This window comes from Rutilus rutilus (assembly GCF_951802725.1).
Source record: "Rutilus rutilus genome assembly, chromosome: 7".
In the NCBI taxonomy this organism is placed as follows: Eukaryota; Metazoa; Chordata; class Actinopteri; order Cypriniformes; family Leuciscidae; genus Rutilus; species Rutilus rutilus.
Window position 1 is genome coordinate 4,226,960 of NC_140221.1, and position 22,370 is coordinate 4,249,329.

General features: G+C 39.5%; 1 protein-coding gene across 4 annotated transcripts in view; it reads left to right on the forward strand.

Annotated features, from left to right (window-relative positions):
• dlg4a (discs, large homolog 4a) overlaps window positions 1–22,370 on the forward strand; it is a 164,924-nt gene that overhangs the window by 63,262 nt on the left and 79,292 nt on the right. For 3 of the 4 annotated variants that reach the window (XM_084413721.1, XM_084413719.1, XM_084413720.1), the window contains exon 2: window positions 14,937–15,098. In XM_084413721.1, the coding sequence (XP_084269847.1) occupies window positions 14,937–15,098 (162 nt within the window). Of the gene's footprint in view, window positions 1–919; window positions 1,202–14,936; window positions 15,099–22,370 lie in introns of those variants that run through there. The other variant, XM_084413718.1, reaches the window with a different exon arrangement.

A 22,370-nucleotide genomic window follows, 5' to 3' on the forward strand; every position in this document is an offset into this window, starting at 1 on the left:
TTTTACAGTCTAAAATTATACTGTATCATTATGTCTATGGCAAGTCCCCATAAAACATGAAAACACAACAAGTGTGTGTGTGTGTGTGTGTGTGTGTGTGTGTGTGTGTGTGTGTGTGTGTGTGTGTGTGTGAGGGAGAGAGAGACACAACCCTATCTGAAATATTTGACTTTTAGCACAAACTTTTCCATTTATTTCTGTATGATTTACTTTGAAACAATTTTCTCTAAGAAATTGCTAGAAAATTTCATAAATAATTAGCAAGTAACACTGAATTAAACATGACATTTTGCTGAAGAGTGCAGTAATATTTTCTTCAACTTATAGTTATACAATAATCTTTGTTTATTTGCAGCTTAGATTTTTACACCTAAGCCTATATAGGCTACACTATTTATTTCCAATATAGAGAAATTCCATTAGCATTGATTTGCCAATTTTCTTTTATTACTAGCCAAGCCTATATTTCGCCAATGTTCACGTTGTTGACCAGGCCAATAAAGCGTCCTTAAAGAGACAGTTCACCCAAAAATGGTGAGACAGTTGACAGTTTAACCAGACAGTTGACGGTAAACTGTCCAAAATCCAAACAGTTAATGGACCCCATTGACTTCTATAAAAGGAAAAATACTCTGGAAGTCAATGGGGACCATCAGCTGTTTGGATTTTGGACAGTTTACCGTCAACTGTCTGGTTACCAACATTCTTCAAAATATCTACTTTTGTGTTCAACAGAAGAAAGAAACTCATATAGGGTTGGCACAACTTGAGGGTGAGTAAATGATGACAGAATTTTCTTTTTTGGGTGAACTATCCCTTTATATGAGAATCAAATATCCAATCTGATTTGACGCCACTGGTCGGCGTTGTTCACTCATGGTCAATCATCTTAATTACACTGAACTCCTCCCCGCCATCAGCAGCTTTGAGGATGAGAGAGAGAGAGAGAGAGAGAGTTGGGGAGGTCTTTCTCTATTTGAATACAGCGCGCTCCTCGCACACGGTCGCGAGACTCATCACGGTTCGTGTTCGGCCACGCGCTGAGCGGAGCGCGGGCAGCCGGTGATCGGTGTGTTTAGTGTCTATGGGTGTCGACGTGATGTCCCCTCCTCTGAGGAACCTCAAGTGCTTTTCTCCAGTGATGTGCCAGTGTAAACTTATATGTAGCAACCGTACGCTTTCGCTCATGTTCGGCTGTAAGGTAAGCTGGGAGCGCGCACGCGCACGCGCCCGTTTCTATTCGGTTTTCTTGTGGATAGGATGATAGAAAGGCGATACCGTGTTAGTGACAGAATTCTCCCAAGCGTTCACCCAAATTATGAAACGAAATGAGAGTTATGAATGAAAAAGCGATGTGTGAATGCGACTGCGCGCGTGGTATTCGTGGCATACTGTACATTACTGTATTCCACATGCAGTGCTACTGTACAGTGAAGAAGCTTGTTGTGTGGCAGGATGCCATGTAAAGCCATCTGTCTCTTTGCAGATGCACATCGAAAGGTCGATGTATCTCTAAAATACATTATAAAGAGCCGAGCACAAAACTGAACAATACAAAAAGCTATATTGCACATTTCCACCTATAGGCTACAGTCACACTATATGGGGGAAGATGTATGAAATAGCATCTAAAGAAAAAAGGCCTAATGCATTTTAGCTAAATGCAAACAATAAAACAGTTATAAAACACAGAAAGAGCACAAGCAAAGGTAGGCTAACTTGAAACATATACAGAAGCATTGTTTTGGCTGATTGAAATTGTATGTAATGAATTACAATGAATAAAACACATGTGACAACATGCACCACCTTGAAAATACTCATGTTGTTAGAACACAATTTAACCTTTGGACTAAAATGGACCTTCGCTATATAGTTGACTCTTTCTTCAATGTATCACAGCCGACTGCTTCTTTCCCAGTTTTAGTTTGTGTTCACTCAGTGTTCAGAATGAATGTTTTATCACACCGGTTTAATTGAATTGAGGAAATTTACAGGCCATAACTATTTCCTATTGGCCATGAAAGTGTATTTTGCATTATTGTTAGTCTAGTCACTGTGATTTTCTTGCATATTTATAAAAAACAGTATAGGATCTTGAACATTCCAAATGTGTTGTGATTTGATATAAACCATGTATTATTATCTTGTGGTTTCTTATAAAATGACCTGCCAACTGGCGAGATTCTTGTTCTGATTCACAGAAATACCCAGCTTACAAAAATATGTGCTAAAGAATGTTTTGCTAACATTCCAATCAAGTAATAAAAACGCTATTTCTTAATGTTCACTGAACATTCAAAACATCCAGTTTTTTTCTTAGTTATTGGAATGTTAAAGGGATACTCCACTTTTTTCGGAAATAAGCTCATTTTACAACTCCCCCAGAGTTAAACAGTTGAGTTTTACCGTTTTAGAATCCATTCAGCCGAACTCCGAGTCTGACGGTACCACTTTTAGCATAGCTTAGCATAGATCATTGATTCTGATGAGTCCAGTAGCATTTCTTTCAAAATGACCAAAGAGTTTCAATATTTTTCCTATTTAAAACTCGACTCTTCTGTAGTTAAACCGTGTACTAAGATCGACGGAAAATGAAAAGTTGCGATTTTCTAAGCCTATATGACTAGGAACTACTCTCATTCCGGCGTAATAATCAAGGAACTGTGCGGCTGTACCATGAGTGCAGCAGGCGTAATGATATGACGCAGCGCCTGAAAATAGGTCTAATAGGTTAGACAAACTTAGTCCCGGTCACGTTGGAAGAAGTTACCGAGCTGGGGACTATTTTCAGGCGCTGCGTCATATCACTACGCCTGCTGCACTCATGGTACAGCCGCACAGTTCCTTGATTATTATGCCGGAATGATAGTAGGTCCTAGCCATATAGGCTTAGAAAATCGCAACTTTTCATTTTCCGTCGATCTTAGTACACGGTTTAACTACAGAAGAGTCGAGTTTTAAATAGGAAAAATATTGAAACTCTTTGGTCATTTTGAAAGAAATGCTACTGGACTCATCAGAATCAATGATCTATGCTAAGCTATGCTAAAAGTGGTACCGTCAGACCCGGAGTTCGGCTGAATGGATTCTAAAACGGTAAAACTCAACTGTTTAACTCTGGGGGAGTTGTAAAATGAGCCTATTTCCGAAAAAAGTGGAGTATCCCTTTAAGGGAACGTTCCATTTCATCATTTTGCAAACAGATATGAACATTACCTTTGAATGTTCTCTGAACATTCTGAAACAATTTAAAAAATAAAAAATATTCCGAAAAAAATAAAAAATATTCCGAAACGAAAATCCAACTAAACTTGTCAGGCAAAAACATTCCATGAATGATGTTTAATAATGTTTTTGTGCTAACTTTTTAAGAACAGTTTTAAAGACAACGTTGAGTGAATGTTTTTATGAAAGTTATCCACGATGCCACACAACACGCGATAAAACGTATATTTTCCATGTTAATCAGAGTTTTTCTAACCAGCCGTGACAGCGATAAGCGACGATTCTATTTTGAACTTGCTTCACATATACTCAAGTCTTAATGTTAAACCAGGCCAACTTTGTCAGAGCTTTTCTACATTTTCCATGCATTATATAAACCGTTTGAATGTGTGAACTGACTACTGGAACATCATCATAGCAGAGCAGATTTAGGTGCGTGTGCTTGGATGATCTGTGACTGCGACTGCAGTTTTGTCGTGTGTCAGATCGCTGTGATTCGAGCAGGGTCGATACTTCCTGTGGAATAGATTGAGACGCGGATAGTGTCTGAGATGATGACCTTGGGAAACATGATGGCGTGGAGAGGGCTGGGACTGAAATACACTGATAAAGACAGAGATGTATTATACTTTTGCATATCTGATCATTCAAATCTCTCACTCTTCTTGTTCTATGTCTAAATGTATTCACTACATTCACAAGATCTTTATTGTCAGTTGATTTTCTTAATCTTGCTGGCATTTAAGACACTTGACTGTACACTATAAGTTTGACTAAAATGCTTCTCATGAAAAACCTTTTGATAAAAAGGCTTATGCTTGAAATTAGTTTGGAAGAAAATTGCACCCCGCATGAATTTATTTGCAAAGAAGCTTAAGAGAATATGAAATGAGTGAGTTTTGTGGCAAGCTTCATGAATTTTAGCAGCTGCTCTGAATCTAGGCAAAGAATGGCTAGCTTGAAAAAGCTCATGAAAATTAAAAATATTTGATTTAGGTCACTACATAATTTCCGTATTCCATTTGTGTTATTTCATGGTTTAGATGATCGGAACGCCGAATTTCCTCCAAAGAAAGAGAAAAATGTCAGGATAGAGAACAAGCAGACTGAAAGAGTGCTGTAGACTTCCACAGAAAACAGCATCAGACTGAACACATGCTCAGGGGATCATCATATAGTGCTGTGATATGTTGTCTCATATATTGATATAGCCTATAGTGTTTCTTCAGAAAGTATTCACTCATCAATTATGTATCAGTCTGTTATGTTGCAAGGTCTGTTTAAAGCATATTTACTAACAGAACTGAACGGTTTCTGCCGGCCCTTTCACAACATTATCCCTGGCCCTACCATAAAACATTAGGATTTTTGTGTTTAGTGATGTGCCAGAAAACAAATATGACAGAATATATGCCGTAGGCCAGTTATTAGCTTAAACTGAAGATTCATCCTTTCAATGTTTCATTTTTGGTTTTCAATTGAAGTTTTCTCATATTCTGCGTCATTCCATTTTGCATTATGTTATATATAGTTTATAGTTTAACAAAGCCTGCCAAGAAAATAATACATTATGTTTTCAAAGCAGTGGATTATTATGATTATGAGCTTTTTACATACGTGGCGTTATAAAGAGGCTGTTTAATTAATTTAGGCATTAATATTATTTAGTAAGTTTGAGTTAAAATGTGTCTTTTCTCCTGAATGAACTGAAAGATCTACATTGTAAATATTTGTTTTGCTATCGCCAGGTGGTATAACAAATTGTGTTACACTCACTGTATGGTAACAACTTACATACCTTTGCTATGATTTCTCTTTCATATTCTCTTCACTCCATCATTACTCGTGGCTTATGCTTAGCACTGTGGATATTTCTAATCCCCTAACCTTAAGTATTAAACTTTAGTGCAGAACTTGTCTTGCACCGTTTGTGTGCCGCTGACATGAATGATACGAGATATGCTACAGTATTACTGCTCTAGGCGTTAGCTTTCCTTCACAAGGGCGCATGACGCTGGGGATTTTAATAAGAGGAACTTTAATAAGGTAAAATAAGAGGAACAAATCTCATAGACGTACATTGAAGGTGCAGAAAATGTAACATTCTAGTTTTTAAACTCATGTTTAATCTTTCTCTCTTACTATTCTCTGCAATTTCATGCCATGATTGTATTATTGCTTCTTTTTCCACCACCAAATGGCTGCAAAGAATTTGCTTTATGTTGTTTCTCTTTCTTTATTCCTCCTTTTCCCCTCTCTTGTGTAGTGTGTTACTTGTGCAGCGTGTTAGAATGAGTCTAATCTTTGATGACTACTGATCATTTACAGTAGGACAAAATGTGCCCCTAAACGCACGCACGCACACACACACACACACACACACGTTGGCTTTTCATGTTTTATGGGCACATTAGACATGTTTTTATACTGTACAAACTGTATATTCTAGAGATGCACCGATTGCAATTAATTGAAACCATATACAAACAAAAATCTACTTTTCTTCAATGCAAAATTGAATTTTCATCAAAAACAAAAAGACAGTAAGAACAAATAAACAAATTTCAAACAACAGCACAAATAAATGCAATATACTGTTACACAACTTGCGTTATCTTTCTCAACTAATTAGGTTCCATTGTTCAACTGAATACTCACTAAGATGGACATTTTGACATAATTTTGTGAGTATTTCATCCGGAAAATCGGCCGATTCCGGTCCCTGGCCGGTCGATCGGTGCATCTCTAGTATATTCTATCACCTATTCGTAAACCCACCCATCACAGAAAACTTTCTGCAATTTTACATGTTCAAAAAACATCACTTAGTATGATTTATAAGCTGATTTTCTCATGGGGACCAAAAATGTCCATTTTGTCCCCATAACATACAGAACACCTGAACCACACACACACACACACATAGAGAAAGCAGAATCAGGTTTTCTCAAAAAGTCTCCATGAATAATAAATGATGTTGGATGAATTTCTCACTGGCTGTCTATCTCTCTGTCTGCCAGCGTTCAGACTCCATACAGCAGGCAACAGCTACAAAAGACATTTATACACCGTAAAAAGCTGTTTATGTTGACAAATCTATCTAGAAAAGTATGGTATGTAGTGCAACAATAGTTACGAGAGACAGAATCACATTCAGTTTATCCATAGAGAAATTGCTTTTCGGTGTAAACCTTTCAAGACCGATCATGATCTCAAGTGTTCTTACTGAACTCAGTGTCCTTCTGCAGAAGCCACAGGTCAGTGTGATCTGCACACTGAGACTCGCGCTGAAATTGATTCGGTGAAACCGACACACCATCGTTACTGTTCGTATCACTGTGTATCAAGTGAGGAGGATCCAGAGCTGAAATTCAGATATGCTAATTTTATGACCAATCAGAGCAGAGCAGGCGGGGTTTAGAGACCAAATCCTTTATCGAACCGTTTCAGACACTGTGAGAAAAGAGGTGATGCGGCAAGCCGCGTTTCCATTACCCTTCAAATTGCGCAAATTGAAATTGCGAATTGAATATGCGCCCAATGGAAACACGTCAATTTCGCAAAAACTCACATTTATCACAAAAAAGTTTTCACGCTCGCATGAGGTGGTTTTTCAGGCAAATCGAAAAAGAAATATTTCGCAAAACTGCAATGGAAACAGTTTTTGCGCATTTACAGGTCACCTGACGTAAGGTTTGTTTGGAAAGAATACGAGACAGAGTTCTTTATTAAATTCATATAAGACAAACGAATTACAGCAATACTGGTTTCTAAACCTCAAATAAATGCCACAATCAAGACCTCTTCCATTAATAATAATGGTTAGTGCTGGGATATATTACATAAACCTACCAACGTCCGTTGCCATGATTTTTGGAATGATTTAACTTATTGCGAGAGGAAAAAATGAAGTTTTAGTCGCATAACATCGGTTAATGGAAACGCCGTCATTTTGCAATAGTTTTTTGTCGACATTTAGAAAAAAACGCAAAAGTTTTGCGCAAAAATGTAATGGAAACGCGCCTAGTGTTTATTATGAGAAAATGTAAGTTTTTTTTTTTACCTTGGATGCATGTAAACCTATTGTAGGAGACCTCTGAAATAAAATGAACACCTTTAAAGTAGCATAATAGTAGCACTTTAAGGATGTTGTGTGAATCCTGGGCCAGATTTCCCAAAGGCTACAATAACACTCAAAAGAATGATGAGAATATGTAATGAAATCCATACTGTGTGGGATAGACAATCCCTAAATCATTGAGTTAGGGGGCCGTGCTTGTATTATATTTGTTGGTATACTGATTCCTGAACCTCTGATCTCTTGTTCTTTCTTTTAGATTACAGGAAACGTGTAATGTAAGCCAAGCCTCAGGAGGTTTCAGGGTGAAGTGTCAACCGGTGCACTCTCTCTATTCCTATGGGAATTACATGTGGATAACTCAGCGAAACCACCCCTTCACTGCTGTGTTTGGCGTCTCATGGCTAATATTAGAATGTAAACTCATCTGTTGGCGTGATGTAAGCCTGGGGTTCGCGAGAAACGAGTGATCAGAGATGAGTCACTGCGTTGTGGTTTCATAAAGACAACAAGGAAGACTTGTGCGTTAAAAAGTCTCAAATAGACATCCGACCTTCGGTATGAACTCTGGTCCACTTTCTGTAGGTTTTTCCGCTTGGACAGGAAGAGTCTGATCAATATGTAAAGTGTCTATCCACAGAAAATATGCATATTGTAAGAAGACATTACAATAAACATTAAGGTCTTTATTTACAGTAAGTAAACCAAATTAAACATTAGCTAACAAAATGTGTTTAGTTTTATCATAAGTGAAAATTGCTAATTAAGCTTCTGTTTATAGTGAAATTATGTTGTAAAATCTGAAATATTATATTGACCAGACTTATATTAAGTAACATTTTGGCTTACGTCTAAAGAAAATATACTGATTAAAATCTTTTTACTTTGTATGAATGTTTTTGTCTTTGGGAAAATAAATATTTTTGATTAATATTAAATCAAAATTTAAGCATAAATTTGAGAAAATCGAATAAATTTGACTAACAAATTAGAGTATTTTTTTTAATTAGTTGATCCAAAGTTTAATCTTTTTTTTTTTTCAGTGTATATGTTGCGACTTCGAATTTCTGTCTGTGCAAAGTTAGCAAGTACTTTCTATTCCACACACAAAACTTTGAAAACAAAGATAAATCAGAAGGAGCTTGCCGTATTGAGTTTGCATTTGCCTTTTCTTTTTTCTGTGCTTTATGCATCAGACGTACAGTGAGCAGACTGTGGGTGGCTTCTGTAATGATGTTCAGAGTCTCTCTCGCTCTCTGTGGTGCATGCTGGGAATAGACTTGTGTCAGACAGTTGTGTGCAGAGTGTTTGGTATCACTCTTGACGCTGTGACGTATGCTTTTGTTTCCCCTCTCCAGTATGTTTGTTATTTATTACCCACAAGGGTTTTGTTATGTGCTCACTGTAGTCTGAACCCAGCACAGCATCAGTCGCCCGCAGAGATAACACCACGTCTCTCACTGCCACTGGCGGTGTTCGCAGAAGAATCTTTTAAAACATTAGCTAGTCTTGTAGTTAAAAGCAGCTAACGCATTTAAAAGATTTTCCTTGTGTCTATGTCTATTAGTCTGCATCAGGTCAGTAACTAGCTGGCATGTCTGTTCGTCATATCAAATTAATGAAAGTTTAAACGTGCTAATGGGAATAGCCTTTATATATGGTTCTGTTGTATTTGTTTTATGTTTGTTCTGAGAATAGAAACGAGTTTCTTTTCCTCACCGGAATTCACCGTTCGCAAAGACCCGCCCCCTTTAGTTACTGTTGCTATGTCCGACAAGCCACGCCGCTCTCAAGCCACACACCATGTTCTCACGCAGTGAAAAATACATCGTGGAGCAAAAGGACACTGACAACGCGCTGACAGATTTTCACATCTGGTCATTTTCTAAAGAAATTTAAACAATAAATACCGTTTTATGGCTCTTTAATGTGTCTGACAGATCGCTGGAGAGCCTCAAAGCTGCTCGTGAACCGATCATCTCTTCCTTCTAGTTCATTTATAGCATCAAATAAACATGAATGAACATCAGAAGGAATGTTGTTTCAACTGTTGAAAGACGTCAGTACACACCTTTTTCCGATGTTAATCTACGAACTCTCCTGACTGCTTTGTCGGACAGAAATGGCGGATTGTGATTGGTCAGATCGCCTGTCAATCAAACTCCCTGCGAAGGGTGAATTCCTCAACAACTTGTAACATTCTAAAACAACATTCGGAGGCAATAAATACTACATTAAGGCAATACTAAGATAACATTGTGTGCGTGCCTGCAATCTACATTGGAGCGCCACCCTCAGGCTGGACAACGCAAGGACGTTAGTCCTCTGCCAAAAGTGTTTCTGCATGTGTTCAGCGATTAGAATATAAAGCTTGCAAAATGTTTATCATAAACTAGCGCTAAGACCCAGAATCTGCCCTACCAACATTTATGGTCAGGAGCCGATACTGTCTCTTATTATAAAAGACTCTGAAATACTGGGAAGCACAACCAACATTTTGTGAATAACAGACAGGATTAAGATGAGTTGATGACTGAAGTTACAGTACATACAGTGTAAGATTTTTTTATATATTCATACTCTTATCACAGCTTAAATGCAGAGACCGCTCTAAGTAAAACTATTTGTAGGTTGATTCTGTTTAATTCTGTTTTATATTCTATGTTCATTTTATCTTTACATTTGCTTGTTTGCACTAGTCAGTTCCTGCCTTCTCTCAGGCATTGTGGTGTTGCTGGCTCATTGTAATGTGATCTTGCTGACTGTTCCCTCCCCTCAACCCCCACTTTCTCCCTTCTTTTCTCATTTCTGGTGAGATTGAAGGATGGCTTCTGTCTGATCTTGACACAAAGTCAGTTCAATTGGTGGCCATCTTGGCAGCACATCCGGACAACTGTTGTAATGCAGATACAGCTCCTGTCTACTTGAAAGGGAAAATAATAAAATCTCCAAATCTGTGTGCACCTTTAATGTTTGAAGGATTTTGGTTTCACTTTATTTTGATGGTCCCTTTAACACATTCTGTTGACAATGAGTAACGTTGCACCTGCATGTCTACTAACTCTCATTAGAGTATTACGTAGTAGAGTATTAGTAGACTGGTAGGGTTAGGGTTAGAATAAGTTGACATACTGTATGTAGTTGCAAAGGTACTTAAAGTCAGTATACAGTTTTTTCCAATTGCTAACACACTAAAATGACATGCACAGAACAATTATTTAAACTGACACACAGAGCAAAACCTCTTCTCAAGTCTCCAAAAGTCTGAACACATTTTCTGCTTTACACACATTTAGCAATTCAAAATGGCACTTTTTAAAAGCACTGAACACGGTTCTCGGCATAAGACACAACAATCTGACATAAAGTCACATGTTTGCCATTTCAAAACACTGCCATTCAAAATGACACTCCATTGGCCGATACATGTGTCACCTGACCAAACACCTCAATGCTTCATTGTTAACACTTCAATCTTTTTCAGTTTACTGTTTTTTTTGTTTTTTTTGTGAGTATATTTTTGTTCAGTCCAGTGTAAATATTTCTGCTGTGCATATGTTGCACTGACTTGTTTGGTAAAAAAACAAACAAAAAAAAAACAGTTTCAACAGCATGTGTGTGTATCTGCAAATATTTATGTGCATGTGAACAATCTGAAGAATTTTCTACAATTTGAACTATTTTAGTATTATGGCAAAGCATGTTAAAGATGAGAGTGCTTTTCATTCTGCCCAACAGTGTGTAGTTGTTGGTTAGACAGAATGAAGTGTGTGCCATTTCGTGCAAAAGTCTGATTTTGATAATGCTATGTAGGTTTGGTTGCAGTGCTTCATTTTGCAGGATATATTAGGTATTTTGCAGTTTTTGGGTGTGTGGTTTTGTGAATTATATTAAGTATTTTGATGAAACCAGCCCAGTTTGCAAACTTGTGTGTTAGCAATTGGAAAAAACTGTAATACTCTACTAATACCCTAATGAGAATTAGTTGACATGTAGTTGCAGTTACTTATAGTCTATTGAATATTCAAAAGGGACCATCAAAATAAAGTGTTACTTGATTTTTACACACCAAAACATAATTTCATAAATAATCAAATAATCATAATTTGGAAATAAATGGCCATTTACTACTCTTGTGATTTTTAGCCCTCTGATTTGAGCACTCTGTTTTAAGGGGCGTGCTTCGTTTAAAGTGCCCCTATTATGCTTTTTCGGATATTATCTTTCATGTAGTGTGTAATATCGCTGTTTGTGAATGTAAAAGGTCTGCAAAATTTCAAAGATCAAAGTTCATATAAATGCAGTTTTTGTCTCCTAAAAGAAAGAAGCGATTCTGAACGGCCTGAAACGAGTCGTCAGTAATTCTAGTCTTACTTCCTGCATGAACATACATAGGTTTGTAACACATTTGCATAAGCCAGCCTATGGTCTGTCTTCAATAGCTGCCAGTGAACAACGTCTACTTTGCCCTTCAAACACTGTAGTTGTAGCTGAGACTGGAAGAGTTTGGTTTGTGTTGTTCATGTTGAGAAGATGCTGTTTTCTGCTGACAAAGCAAATTTTGATTAACTTCCACTTTGATTAACTTCCAAAGCTGGAATTGATACGGTAAAACTGATGCCATCGTTGCTGTTCGTATCACTGTGTATTAAAAGCTGAGGAAGATCCGGAGCTGAAATTCAGATATGGTAATGAGCGTTTCCGACACGCGACCAATCACAGCAGACTGGGTCATCTGACCAATCAGAGCAGAGCAGACTCTCAGAAAGGAGGGGTTTAGAGAAACTGAATCAATTATTGACACCATAAGTAAAGAGATGATACTGCAATGTATATTATGAGAAAATTATGCATGTGAACCTATTGTAGGAGACCTCAGAAACAAAATTAGGAGCCTTTAAGATAGCGTAATAGTGGCACTTTAAGACTTTAAAGTAAACGCCCATCTTTGCATTTGTGGAACTGATTTGGAAACTTTTGCTACCTTTTTACTATTACAGCTGCCCAGTTAACTCATTTTGAAATGTGTTGATTTTAAGAGTATACTGTATTTCAATCTACTCCCATTGCAGTGTTATGAGCATTGTAGCCGATCACAGTCGTGTCAGTTCAGCGCAACTCGACTTCTGCACTCTCACAAATGCTTTCATCATAACTAACAGCTCAAGCACAATATAAATAAGAGATTCAATGTGCAGTATAGACAGCCTCACTGATTATTATCCTGGAAGTTTTGTTAAAAGTAATCTTATTGAATCACAATTTAAATAACATGATATTTATGCTATTAAAGTCCCCCTGTAGATAATAATTGTATCCCTTAAAACTCATCTTTGATCACCAAAATGACATATTTAAAAGTTTTTTCCTTGAAAAAAAAATTCTTCATGACTTAAAATATCTTGAATGTAACTCGACACCTGTGCCTAATTTAGTATACGCGCTTCTATGAATATGCAAATGAGCCCCGCCTCCACTCACTCACTCAGCTCAGAGATCCACTGGTTGACGATCACTCGTTGATCTGATTGGTTACAAGGTAGTTTGTGACGTCAGAAACACCAGCGATTTCAAAGCGTGTTTTTGAGACTGTCTTTGGTTCACTGCAGTTTTAAGGAGAAAATACTCAGCAATGCTGTCGACTTATGAATTTGCACATGGTTTGTCTTAAAGCACATTAAAAACACCACATAGACATATAAACAACATTAAAAAATTGATTTTCACCACAGGGGGACTTTAAGAGGATCAGTGTGAAGTTTACGGTTTAGTCACTGGCTTACTGACGCATAAACAGCAATAAAAGATTTTGTAACAAAGAACATCTGACTATATGAGTCCTTACATATCAATAATCACTGATCGCAGATTAGTCAGTAGATTTAAGACAGTTTGTGGCATTACTGTCAGTGTTTGCAAAGCCTGTGTCGGATTGTGACTGGTTTACCAAAGCATCCATGATGAAATGAACCAAACAAACAAATAACGCTCTACTGAGACATTCACATAGTTGAAAATAAACAGCCTTTGGAAGGTAATGTTATTTTTAGTCCAGTGATACTGTTTTATCTGTCCATATCACTTGATCACATCACTGAAGCGCCAGTGGACGGGCCAAAAAGGTGATGATGAAGAAGAAGGTGCTGATTTATGTCTGTGCTGATGTTTCATCTCTATAAACCCGGAAGTAGAAAACGAGTGGTTTTTGGCAGCCTGGGGCCGGTTTCACAAAGCTATTTTAGACCGGTCTATAGTGTTAGACAAGTCTAAAATGTGCTCATAGACTAGTCTAATGCAAGTTAGACTGTTTCACAAAAATAAAGACCGACTTAATTTAGACCAAAAAAATTAGACACCTTAGGCTAACTTAGGTCTAAAACTCTGTTACCTTGGCAACCAGCAGTAACAATCAGTTACATTAGCCAAAAGAAAAGGGAAAATGGCTCATAATTTAAACATTTCTTCTTGTTACTACATTCCCCGCTAAATTTCCCAAGTAAAATGTCCTTGTAACTGTTACACTCCTCCAGCAAACACATGTTTTCCGCTGGGGTAAACTGCACTGAGCGGCTGAATGCGCTTACTCGATCCGGCATGTTTTTTGTTTTGAAAAGTGTCTTCTTTTACCCAGAATGCATTGCAGTGTAGTCCTACTTAAGATAGTCAAGAGTCTTAAGTGCTTTGTGCAACGGTCTGATTTAGATGTCTATCTGAAGTCTGACTATCTACTATATCTAAGCCATAGTCAAAGTCTATCTTTGTGAAACCGGCCCATGGTCTCAATAAACGCGTTGTTTAGACTAACAAGGTTAGTGTTATATGCTTGATCCACTCTGTCAGTCACTCTTATTTCCTACAAATAAAGAATCGCACAACCGCACGCTTCTCAGTGCTTTACTTATCATGCTTTACTTTATCTTTAACATCTCAATGACGTCATATACACCGGACAAAAAATGTATTTGTCTTTGTGGCTCATCATTGTGGTTCATCAACCTGTGGCATGAATCCTCCATATTTAGTCTTTTACAGCTTTATGTTTTTGACTTTGTCATAAAGCTTGATCATTTTTTTTTAGCACTAGTGGAAATAAGTGTTTCAGACGTTTGTGAGCTTTAACTGTAGGAAGTCTTCTGATCTTTAATTTATCAGATGAGAGAAAGATAAACAGATGAATGGGTTTACCCTGGCAACTTGCTTTAGGGGCACGTCTTGTGCCAAATACATATTCATTTGTTTGAGTTTGTAGAAATAGGTTTTTCACATTTATTTATTTATATAGCGCTTTATACAATATTACAGATAGTTGCAAAGCAGCGTCACATTATAGTAATAAACAGGAAAATAACAGTGTTATAAATTCAGCTGTGAAGCAGAATAAAAAAAGTGTCATTATTCAGCTCAGTTTAGTTCAGTTATGATTAAATACAGCTCAATAATAATAATTTCAAATGTTGTTCTCATTTGATAGTTTCAGTGCAATTAAATCAGCAATATTAGAGAATATTACTTGTCACTTTTCCTATACGGCCTTATTTAATTTTGGTGACTTTTCGTGCAAACCCGACATAATGCAGACTGAGCTTCAGAATGAGTTTTGAGTTTGTTTTCTCTCTTGTTGTTGTTGTAGAAATACCGGTATCAGGATGAAGAGACTCCGCCCCTGGAGCACAGCCCCGCCCACCTGGCTCACAGCAAGAGCGCCGAGATGCTTCACATGAGCGATAAGAACCTGGCGGCCATGGACTCCATGCACAGTTACGCCCCACACACACACATCTCACCAATAAAGGTACGGATATCACACAAACGCACGCATACATATACACACACTCACATTTACGCACACAGACATACACACACATGTTTGGTTTCCATGTTTAATGGGGACATTCCATAGACAAAATTATTTATATCTACCCAATCCCATCACCGAAAACTCCACTTAGTTTGATTTATAAGCTGTTTTCCATAAAAGATTTCGGAAATTGCCATCTTTGTGGGGACATTTTGTCCCCATAACATAGGGTTCACACACACACACACACACACACACACACACACACACACACACACACACACACACACACACACACACACACACACACACACACACGGGTTTCCATTTTTTATGGGGACATTCCATAGACCTGCATACAAATATTTGTTTTATTGAAGTGTAACTTTCTAGACGTTTCTCCTATTGCTTTAGATGCAGCCAGTTGTTAAAAAAACAATAAGAATGAACCACTATTATTGTAGTATTATTTATACACTTTTAATTATTAATATTTTAAATTAGCGTTGATTTTAGTATTTTTGTAATGTGCTTTAGTAGTTAAAAAAAAAATGCAATTTTATACATATAATGTCCTGGAGACAGAAATGTCACACATTTGTACTACAGCTTTGTTAACAAAAATAAAAAGGCGTTAATTAACAATAACGACACTGAAAATGAATGTGGATAACATAGCTCAGATAACTTGGTCTTGCGCAACTACATCATATTTCAATCATATTTGTTATTTGTCCACTTGAGTACAGTTGCAGCAAAAGCCAGAGGCTTGTATGCTCTCCATTTGATTTCTAGAAACAATTGTGACGTTAAGAGATCTCATCAAAGTACATATTCACTTTAGGTTATCTGCAGTTCTCCTCTATGCAGTGTGTGTGTGTGTGTGTGTGTGTGTGTGTGTGTGTGTGTGTGTGTGTGTGTGTGTATTATCTCTGTTCTCGTTGTCTTTGAGAAAATGTTCATGTTATCCAGATAATCGATTCGTTTGTGTGTGTGTTTCCATGCTCTCATGCCCTGGTCTACTGCACTATATTTCTCAGTGCCTCGTCTCTACTATTTATACTCTCCTCTTTCTCTGTGTGTCTTACTGTCTCTCCGTCTGACCTCTATGTTCATTCCCTGCATGGTTTCCCCATTTCCCTTGGCTTCCGTAGGTGTGTGTGTGTGTGTGTGTGTGAGTCATGTTGTGTGTGTCAGTTCTGCACACCTCTGCTGTGTGTAGGCTGATCAGAGCCGTCCAAACACTCCTAGCTGAATCTATATTTATGTGGTACATGCTGTTCACTTTGTATGACACACACACACACACACGCATGCACGCATGCATGCACTCAGTCACACACACACACACACACACACACACACACACTCACACATACTCGCACGCACTCACGCACACACACACACATACTCGCACGCACGCACGCACACACATTTCGCATACTTTCTCAACACAGACTCACATACACAGATTAATTTGTTACATTTTTTCAGTATTTATACAATATGCACAAATTATGTTCTGTATGCATGGAAGACCCAGATGACCCAGATTGTACATTTGTTTTTTTATCATTTATAATACTGCACAATAAGTACAGTAAGGAGTATGCTAGTATTGTCAGTCTTATGTGTGACATACTTTAAATACTGAGACAGAGAAATACAGGCTAGTTGTTGTGTTGCCCAGTGGTTTAATACCTACACAACTACACTACTAATATTTTAAAGATATTCCAGTAATGCAAAGCTGAATTTCCACAACAAATCATTCTAATATGCTGATTTGCTGTTTAAGAGATATTTTTATTGCTTATATTGCTGGAAACAGTTGAGCTGCTTCATATTTTGTGGAAACGGTGATACATTTTTTGCCGGATTTTTTTATTTGAATAGAAAGTTAAAAAGAATAACATTTATTTGAAATAGAAACTTTGGAAACTTTTGTCTTTATTGACACTTTTGCAAATTTGAATGAATCCTTGCTGAATAATAGTATTCATTTCTTTAAAAAAAATACAAAAACACTGCGAAATATCTCACTTTTGTCACATTATGTTCAGTTAGTTTCATTGTCATGGACTTTTAGTTTGTTTTCATGTTCATCATGTGTTCCTTTGGTCCGGTTTCCTGCTCCTCATTATTAGTTCATAATGTGTCAGCTGTGTTTGCTATATAAATTGGTCCCTCACATTCATTCTCTGTCCGATCTCTGTTACCCTATGTGTTTGTTACCCTGCCTGTTTGCTTTCCTTGTGGATATTTATTATTAAACGTCGTGTTGGAACTTGATTCTTCTGTCTTCCTGAACCCATATGCGACAGAAGATCGGACTGCCCAAAATGGACGAACGGGCTAAGTTCGTCATCCTGGCTCAGGAGAGACATACCTTTTTTTCTTTTTTCTTTTTCTTTCTTCTTCTTTGTTTGGCCATCACCAGCTCCCTGGACGACGAGACCCTAAAGACCCTATTCCGGATCAGGGCAACGTTCCACCAGCATATCGACCTCCCAGACACCACAGGGCTGGACTGGAAGGAGACTGTCATTTGATGTCTGGAGAGCGTCACGACCCGATTCAGAACCCAGCCAGACCCAGAGCAAACTTTGACCCAGACGACCATGGAGAAGTCACGAGAGCCCCCCGCAGATCGAGCAAAACCACCCGCCGCGATGAATGAGCCAGAGCCAGAGGATAAAAGGCCAGAGCTTGCCATCGCCCCGGTAGTGGAGTCTCAGTGTAAATCTGACCAGGGGTGTGAGCCCACGACACCAGGGATCGAGGGAACGGAAGGTGAGGACTGGCTGATGGACTTTTATGGAGGCTTGTTGGTTCCCACCCAGTACCTGAATCCTTTGTGCACCATGAGAATTGTCTGGACAATATTCTACTAGTTTGTTCTGAAGAACTACTGTTTTTGGACTGGGAGCTTTTATTTTCATTAACCTGCATAGACTTTGTCATTGTGACTGTGGCTTTAGCAAGTCTCCTCTCTCCGTCACCACAATGCTCAGCCAGTCCTCCAGCCCCATCGCCCATCGCTACTAGATGTCTGCAGCCCTGCGCCGTCTCTGGGATGCCCTGCCAGGACGTCGAGCCGCAGGGCATGCAGTCACTAGCAGCGCCTGTCCCAGAGGATCCTCCGCCTCTCGCCTTCGACCTCTTCCCTCCATCTCGACCTGTCGGCTTCGCCCTGGCTCCTCCCACGTTCGGCTCCACCAGAGACTTTTAGCCTAGTGGCTCTTCCGGGTCCCTCGTCCCACCGGCTCCCCCTTGGTCTATCGTCACGCTGCCTTCGCCACGGACTTTGGGGCCGTCCACTACATTCCGACCCTCCACCCCTTCGGCTGCAGCGGGTTCCTCCCTCCCATCGGGTACGCCCTCTGTCCTTGGGTACGCCTCTGTCCTTGGGTACGCCTCTGTCCTTGGGTACGCCTCTGTCCTTGGGTACGCCTCTGTCCTTGGGTACGCCCTCTGTCCTTGGGTACGCCCTCTGTCCTTGGGTACCCCTCTGTCCTTGGGTATGCCCTCTGTCCTTGGGTATGCCTCTGTTCTCGGGTACGCCTCTGTCCTTGGGTACGCCCTCTGTCCTTGGGTACGCACCTCTGTCCTTGGGCCTCTGTCCTTGGGTACGCCCTCTGTCCTTGGGCCTCTGTCCTTGGGTACGCCCTCTGTCCTTGGGCCTCTGTCCTTGGGTACGCCCTCTGTCCTTGGGCCTCTGTCCTTGGGTACGCCCTCTGTCCTTGGGTACCCCTCTGTCCTTGGGTATGCCCTCTGTCCTTGGGTATGCCTCTGTTCTCGGGTACGCCTCTGTCCTTGGGTACGCCCTCTGTCCTTGGGTACGCACCTCTGTTCTCGGGTACGCCTCTGTCCTTGGGTACGCCCTCTGTCCTTGGGTACGCCCTCTGTCCTTGGGCCTCTGTCCTTGGGTACGCCCTCTGTCCTTGGGTACGCCCTCTGTCCTTGGGTAGGGCCTCTGTCCTTGGGTACGCCTCTGTCCTTGGGCCTCTGTCCTTGGGTACGCCTCTGTCCTGGGGTACACCTCTGTCCTTGGGTACGCTCTCTGTCCTTGGGTACGCCCTCTGTCCTTGGGTACGCCCTCTGTCCTTGGGTATGCCTCTGTCCTCGGGTACGCCTCTGTCCTCGGGTACGCCTCTGTCCTTGGGTACGCCCTCTGTCCTTGGGTACGCCCTCTGTCCTTGGGTACACCCTCTGTCCTTGGGTACGCCCTCTGTCCTTGCCCGTGTTACCCTGTGTGTGTGTGTGTGTGTGTGTGTGTGTGTTACCCTGTGTGTGTGTGTGTGTGTTACCGTGTGTGTGTGTGTGTGTGTGTGTGTGTGTGTGTGTGTGTGTGTGTTACCCTGTGTGTGTGTGTGTGTGTGTGTTACCCTGTGTGTGTGTGTATGTGTGTGTGTGTGTGTGTGTGTGTGTTACCCTGTGTGTGTGTGTGTGTGTGTGTGTGTTACCCTGTGACTGTGTGTGTGTGTGTGTGTGTGTGTGTGTGTGTTACCCTGTGTGTGTGTGTGTGTGTGTGTTACCCTGTGTGTGTGTGTGTGTGTGTGTGTGTGTTACCCTGTGTGTGTGTGTGTGTGTGTGTTACCGTGTGTGTGTGTGTGTGTGTGTGTGTTACCCTGTGTGTGTGTGTGTGTGTGTGTGTTACCCTGTGTGTGTGTGTGTGTGTGTGTTACCGTGTGTGTGTGTGTGTGTGTGTGTGTTACCCTGTGTGTGTGTGTATGTGTGTGTGTGTGTGTGTGTGTGTGTGTGTGTGTGTGTGTGTGTGTGTGTGTGTGTGTTACCCTGTGTGTGTGTGTGTGTGTGTGTGTTACCCTGTGTGTGTGTGTGTGTGTGTGTGTGTGTGTGTTACCCTGTGTGTGTGTGTGTGTGTGTGTGTGTGTGTTACCCTGTGACTGTGTGTGTGTGTGTGTGTGTTACCCTGTGTGTGTGTTACCCTGTGTGTGTGTGTGTGTGTGTTACCCTGTGTGTGTGTGTGTGTGTTACCCTGTGTGTGTGTGTGTTACCCTGTGTGTGTGTGTGTGTGTGTGTGTGTGTGTGTGTGTGTGTGTGTGTGTGTGTGTTACCGTGTGTGTGTGTGTGTGTGTGTGTGTGTGTGTGTGTTACCCTGTGTGTGTGTGTGTGTGTGTGTGTTACCCTATGTGTATGTTACCCTGTGTGTGTGTTACCCTGTGTGTGTGTTACCCTGTGTGTGTGTGTTACCCTGACTGTTTGCCTTCCATGTGGATATTTATCATTACACGCCGTGTTGGAACTTGATTCTTCTGTCCTCCTGAACCCATACGCGACACCTGTGTTACACAGACAATGAAAAGCCTGTTTCAGTTGACATGAATAATAACAGATTTTTATTTTTCAGTGAAAGTTTTCATGTGACAATCTTTATATTTTATTTTATTTTTAAATCAGTATTAGTGTTGAAAAACATTGACTGTGTATGCAAATATATGTGAGAGATTAGTGATGCTTACAGAGAGATTGAAGAAATGGGGCAGAAAACAACACATTTCCCAAAACACTGACACACAATATACTTATGACATTAAGAATGACCTTGTAAATAATTGAACATGCATTAGGGACACTAGCCACCATTTTTGACTCAATCATATTAGTATCCACGCCAGATGATGAACAGTAATCCACTAATTAGAGTGAAACATACAAACATGTGTAACATATGTTCTTATTTATGCATCTTAGCAGTTGGCTAATATGATTTGTGTCAGATCACTTTAGCATGAAGCTCATTTACATTCTTGTGTTCTGTGTGTCAAGGGCGTTTGGCTGGATATATGAAGGTCAGAAACCAACCCACTCCTCCTAGCTCTCTCCCTCTCTCTCTCTCTCTCTCTCTCTCTCTCTCTCTCTCTCTCTCTCTCTCTCTCTCTCTCTCTCTCTCTCTCTCTCTTTCTTTCTTTCTTTCTTTCTCTCTCTCTCTCTCTCTCTCTCTCTCTCTCTCTCTCTCTCTCTCTCTCTCTCTCTCTCTCTCTCTCTCTCTCTCTCTCTCTCTCTCTCTCTCTCTCTCTCTCTCAGTAGTACCATCTGTCTTCATGTGAAACATGCCTGTGAAACACAACACGCAAACTTCCACATGGTTAACATTACTGTAGAGCTTTAATAATATCACCACCAGTATCAGTGCATTACAAACAAATCAAAATTATCATTATCATGATCGGTGCTCATTATTATGGGTACAACCATTTGCACACAAAAACATTTTATTATGAATGCTTACTAAACTGTACAATTCAACATGGAAAGTGTACGTATTTTCAAAAACATTCTGAAGACCAAATTTAATTGTATGTATTATAATAATTATAATATAAATATAGTAATTATTAAATTCTATAACTGATGCAGCTCAATCCGTGCATTTGTACATCACTACTTTTTTTGTATTTAAACAAATATCTAGGGCAGTGAGTGTAGTTATTAATGAAGACGGAGATTTGTAAGTAATTTTAAATTTTTGTGTTACGTAGTATAATCTTGATATGGGATGTATGATCCTATGTAAGATGTACAGTACATTTATTTTTCCTTGTGTCCTAGCTGTATATTTATGTGATACATGCTGTTTACTTTGCATTACACACACACACACACATACACACACACACACACACACACACACACACACACACACACACACACACACACACACACACACACACACACAGTACGAATCACTGTCATGTGGTCATATGACACATCAGATCTCCTACATGCCTCCTTATGCTATTCCTGTTATTATTCAACCATTTCAGAGAAGAAAATAATTATGTTCCTCCTCAAAAAGCTTCATAACACAATGATTTGAATATGATACAGTGAGGCTGGATGAGGTAGCTAAAAAAATGCCTTTTTTTTTCTGTTAGTGAAAGGAAACACATATAAAGACCAAGATAGACATTATTTCTAAAACAAAAATGTTAATATTAATATGGATACAAAATTGTTACCAGATGTTTTTTCAGCCTTGTGATGATATTTAGTATGTGGCTCGATATTGATTCATTTTCTCTGCGATACATTTTTAAATCAGAGAAGCATCACTATCAAGTAGATTCCAGATGTTCCAGATGTAAGAACTAAAATACAATCTAAAAATAACCAAGTCATGTTTTCCGCAGAGTGTTTTTCACTAAAACATTTGTACAGGTATGTACAAAAAAAAGACAAGACATTCTTGTCTTGATGTCAAGAAGCAAAAGTCTACAATCTACATCAAATCTTCATGTCACA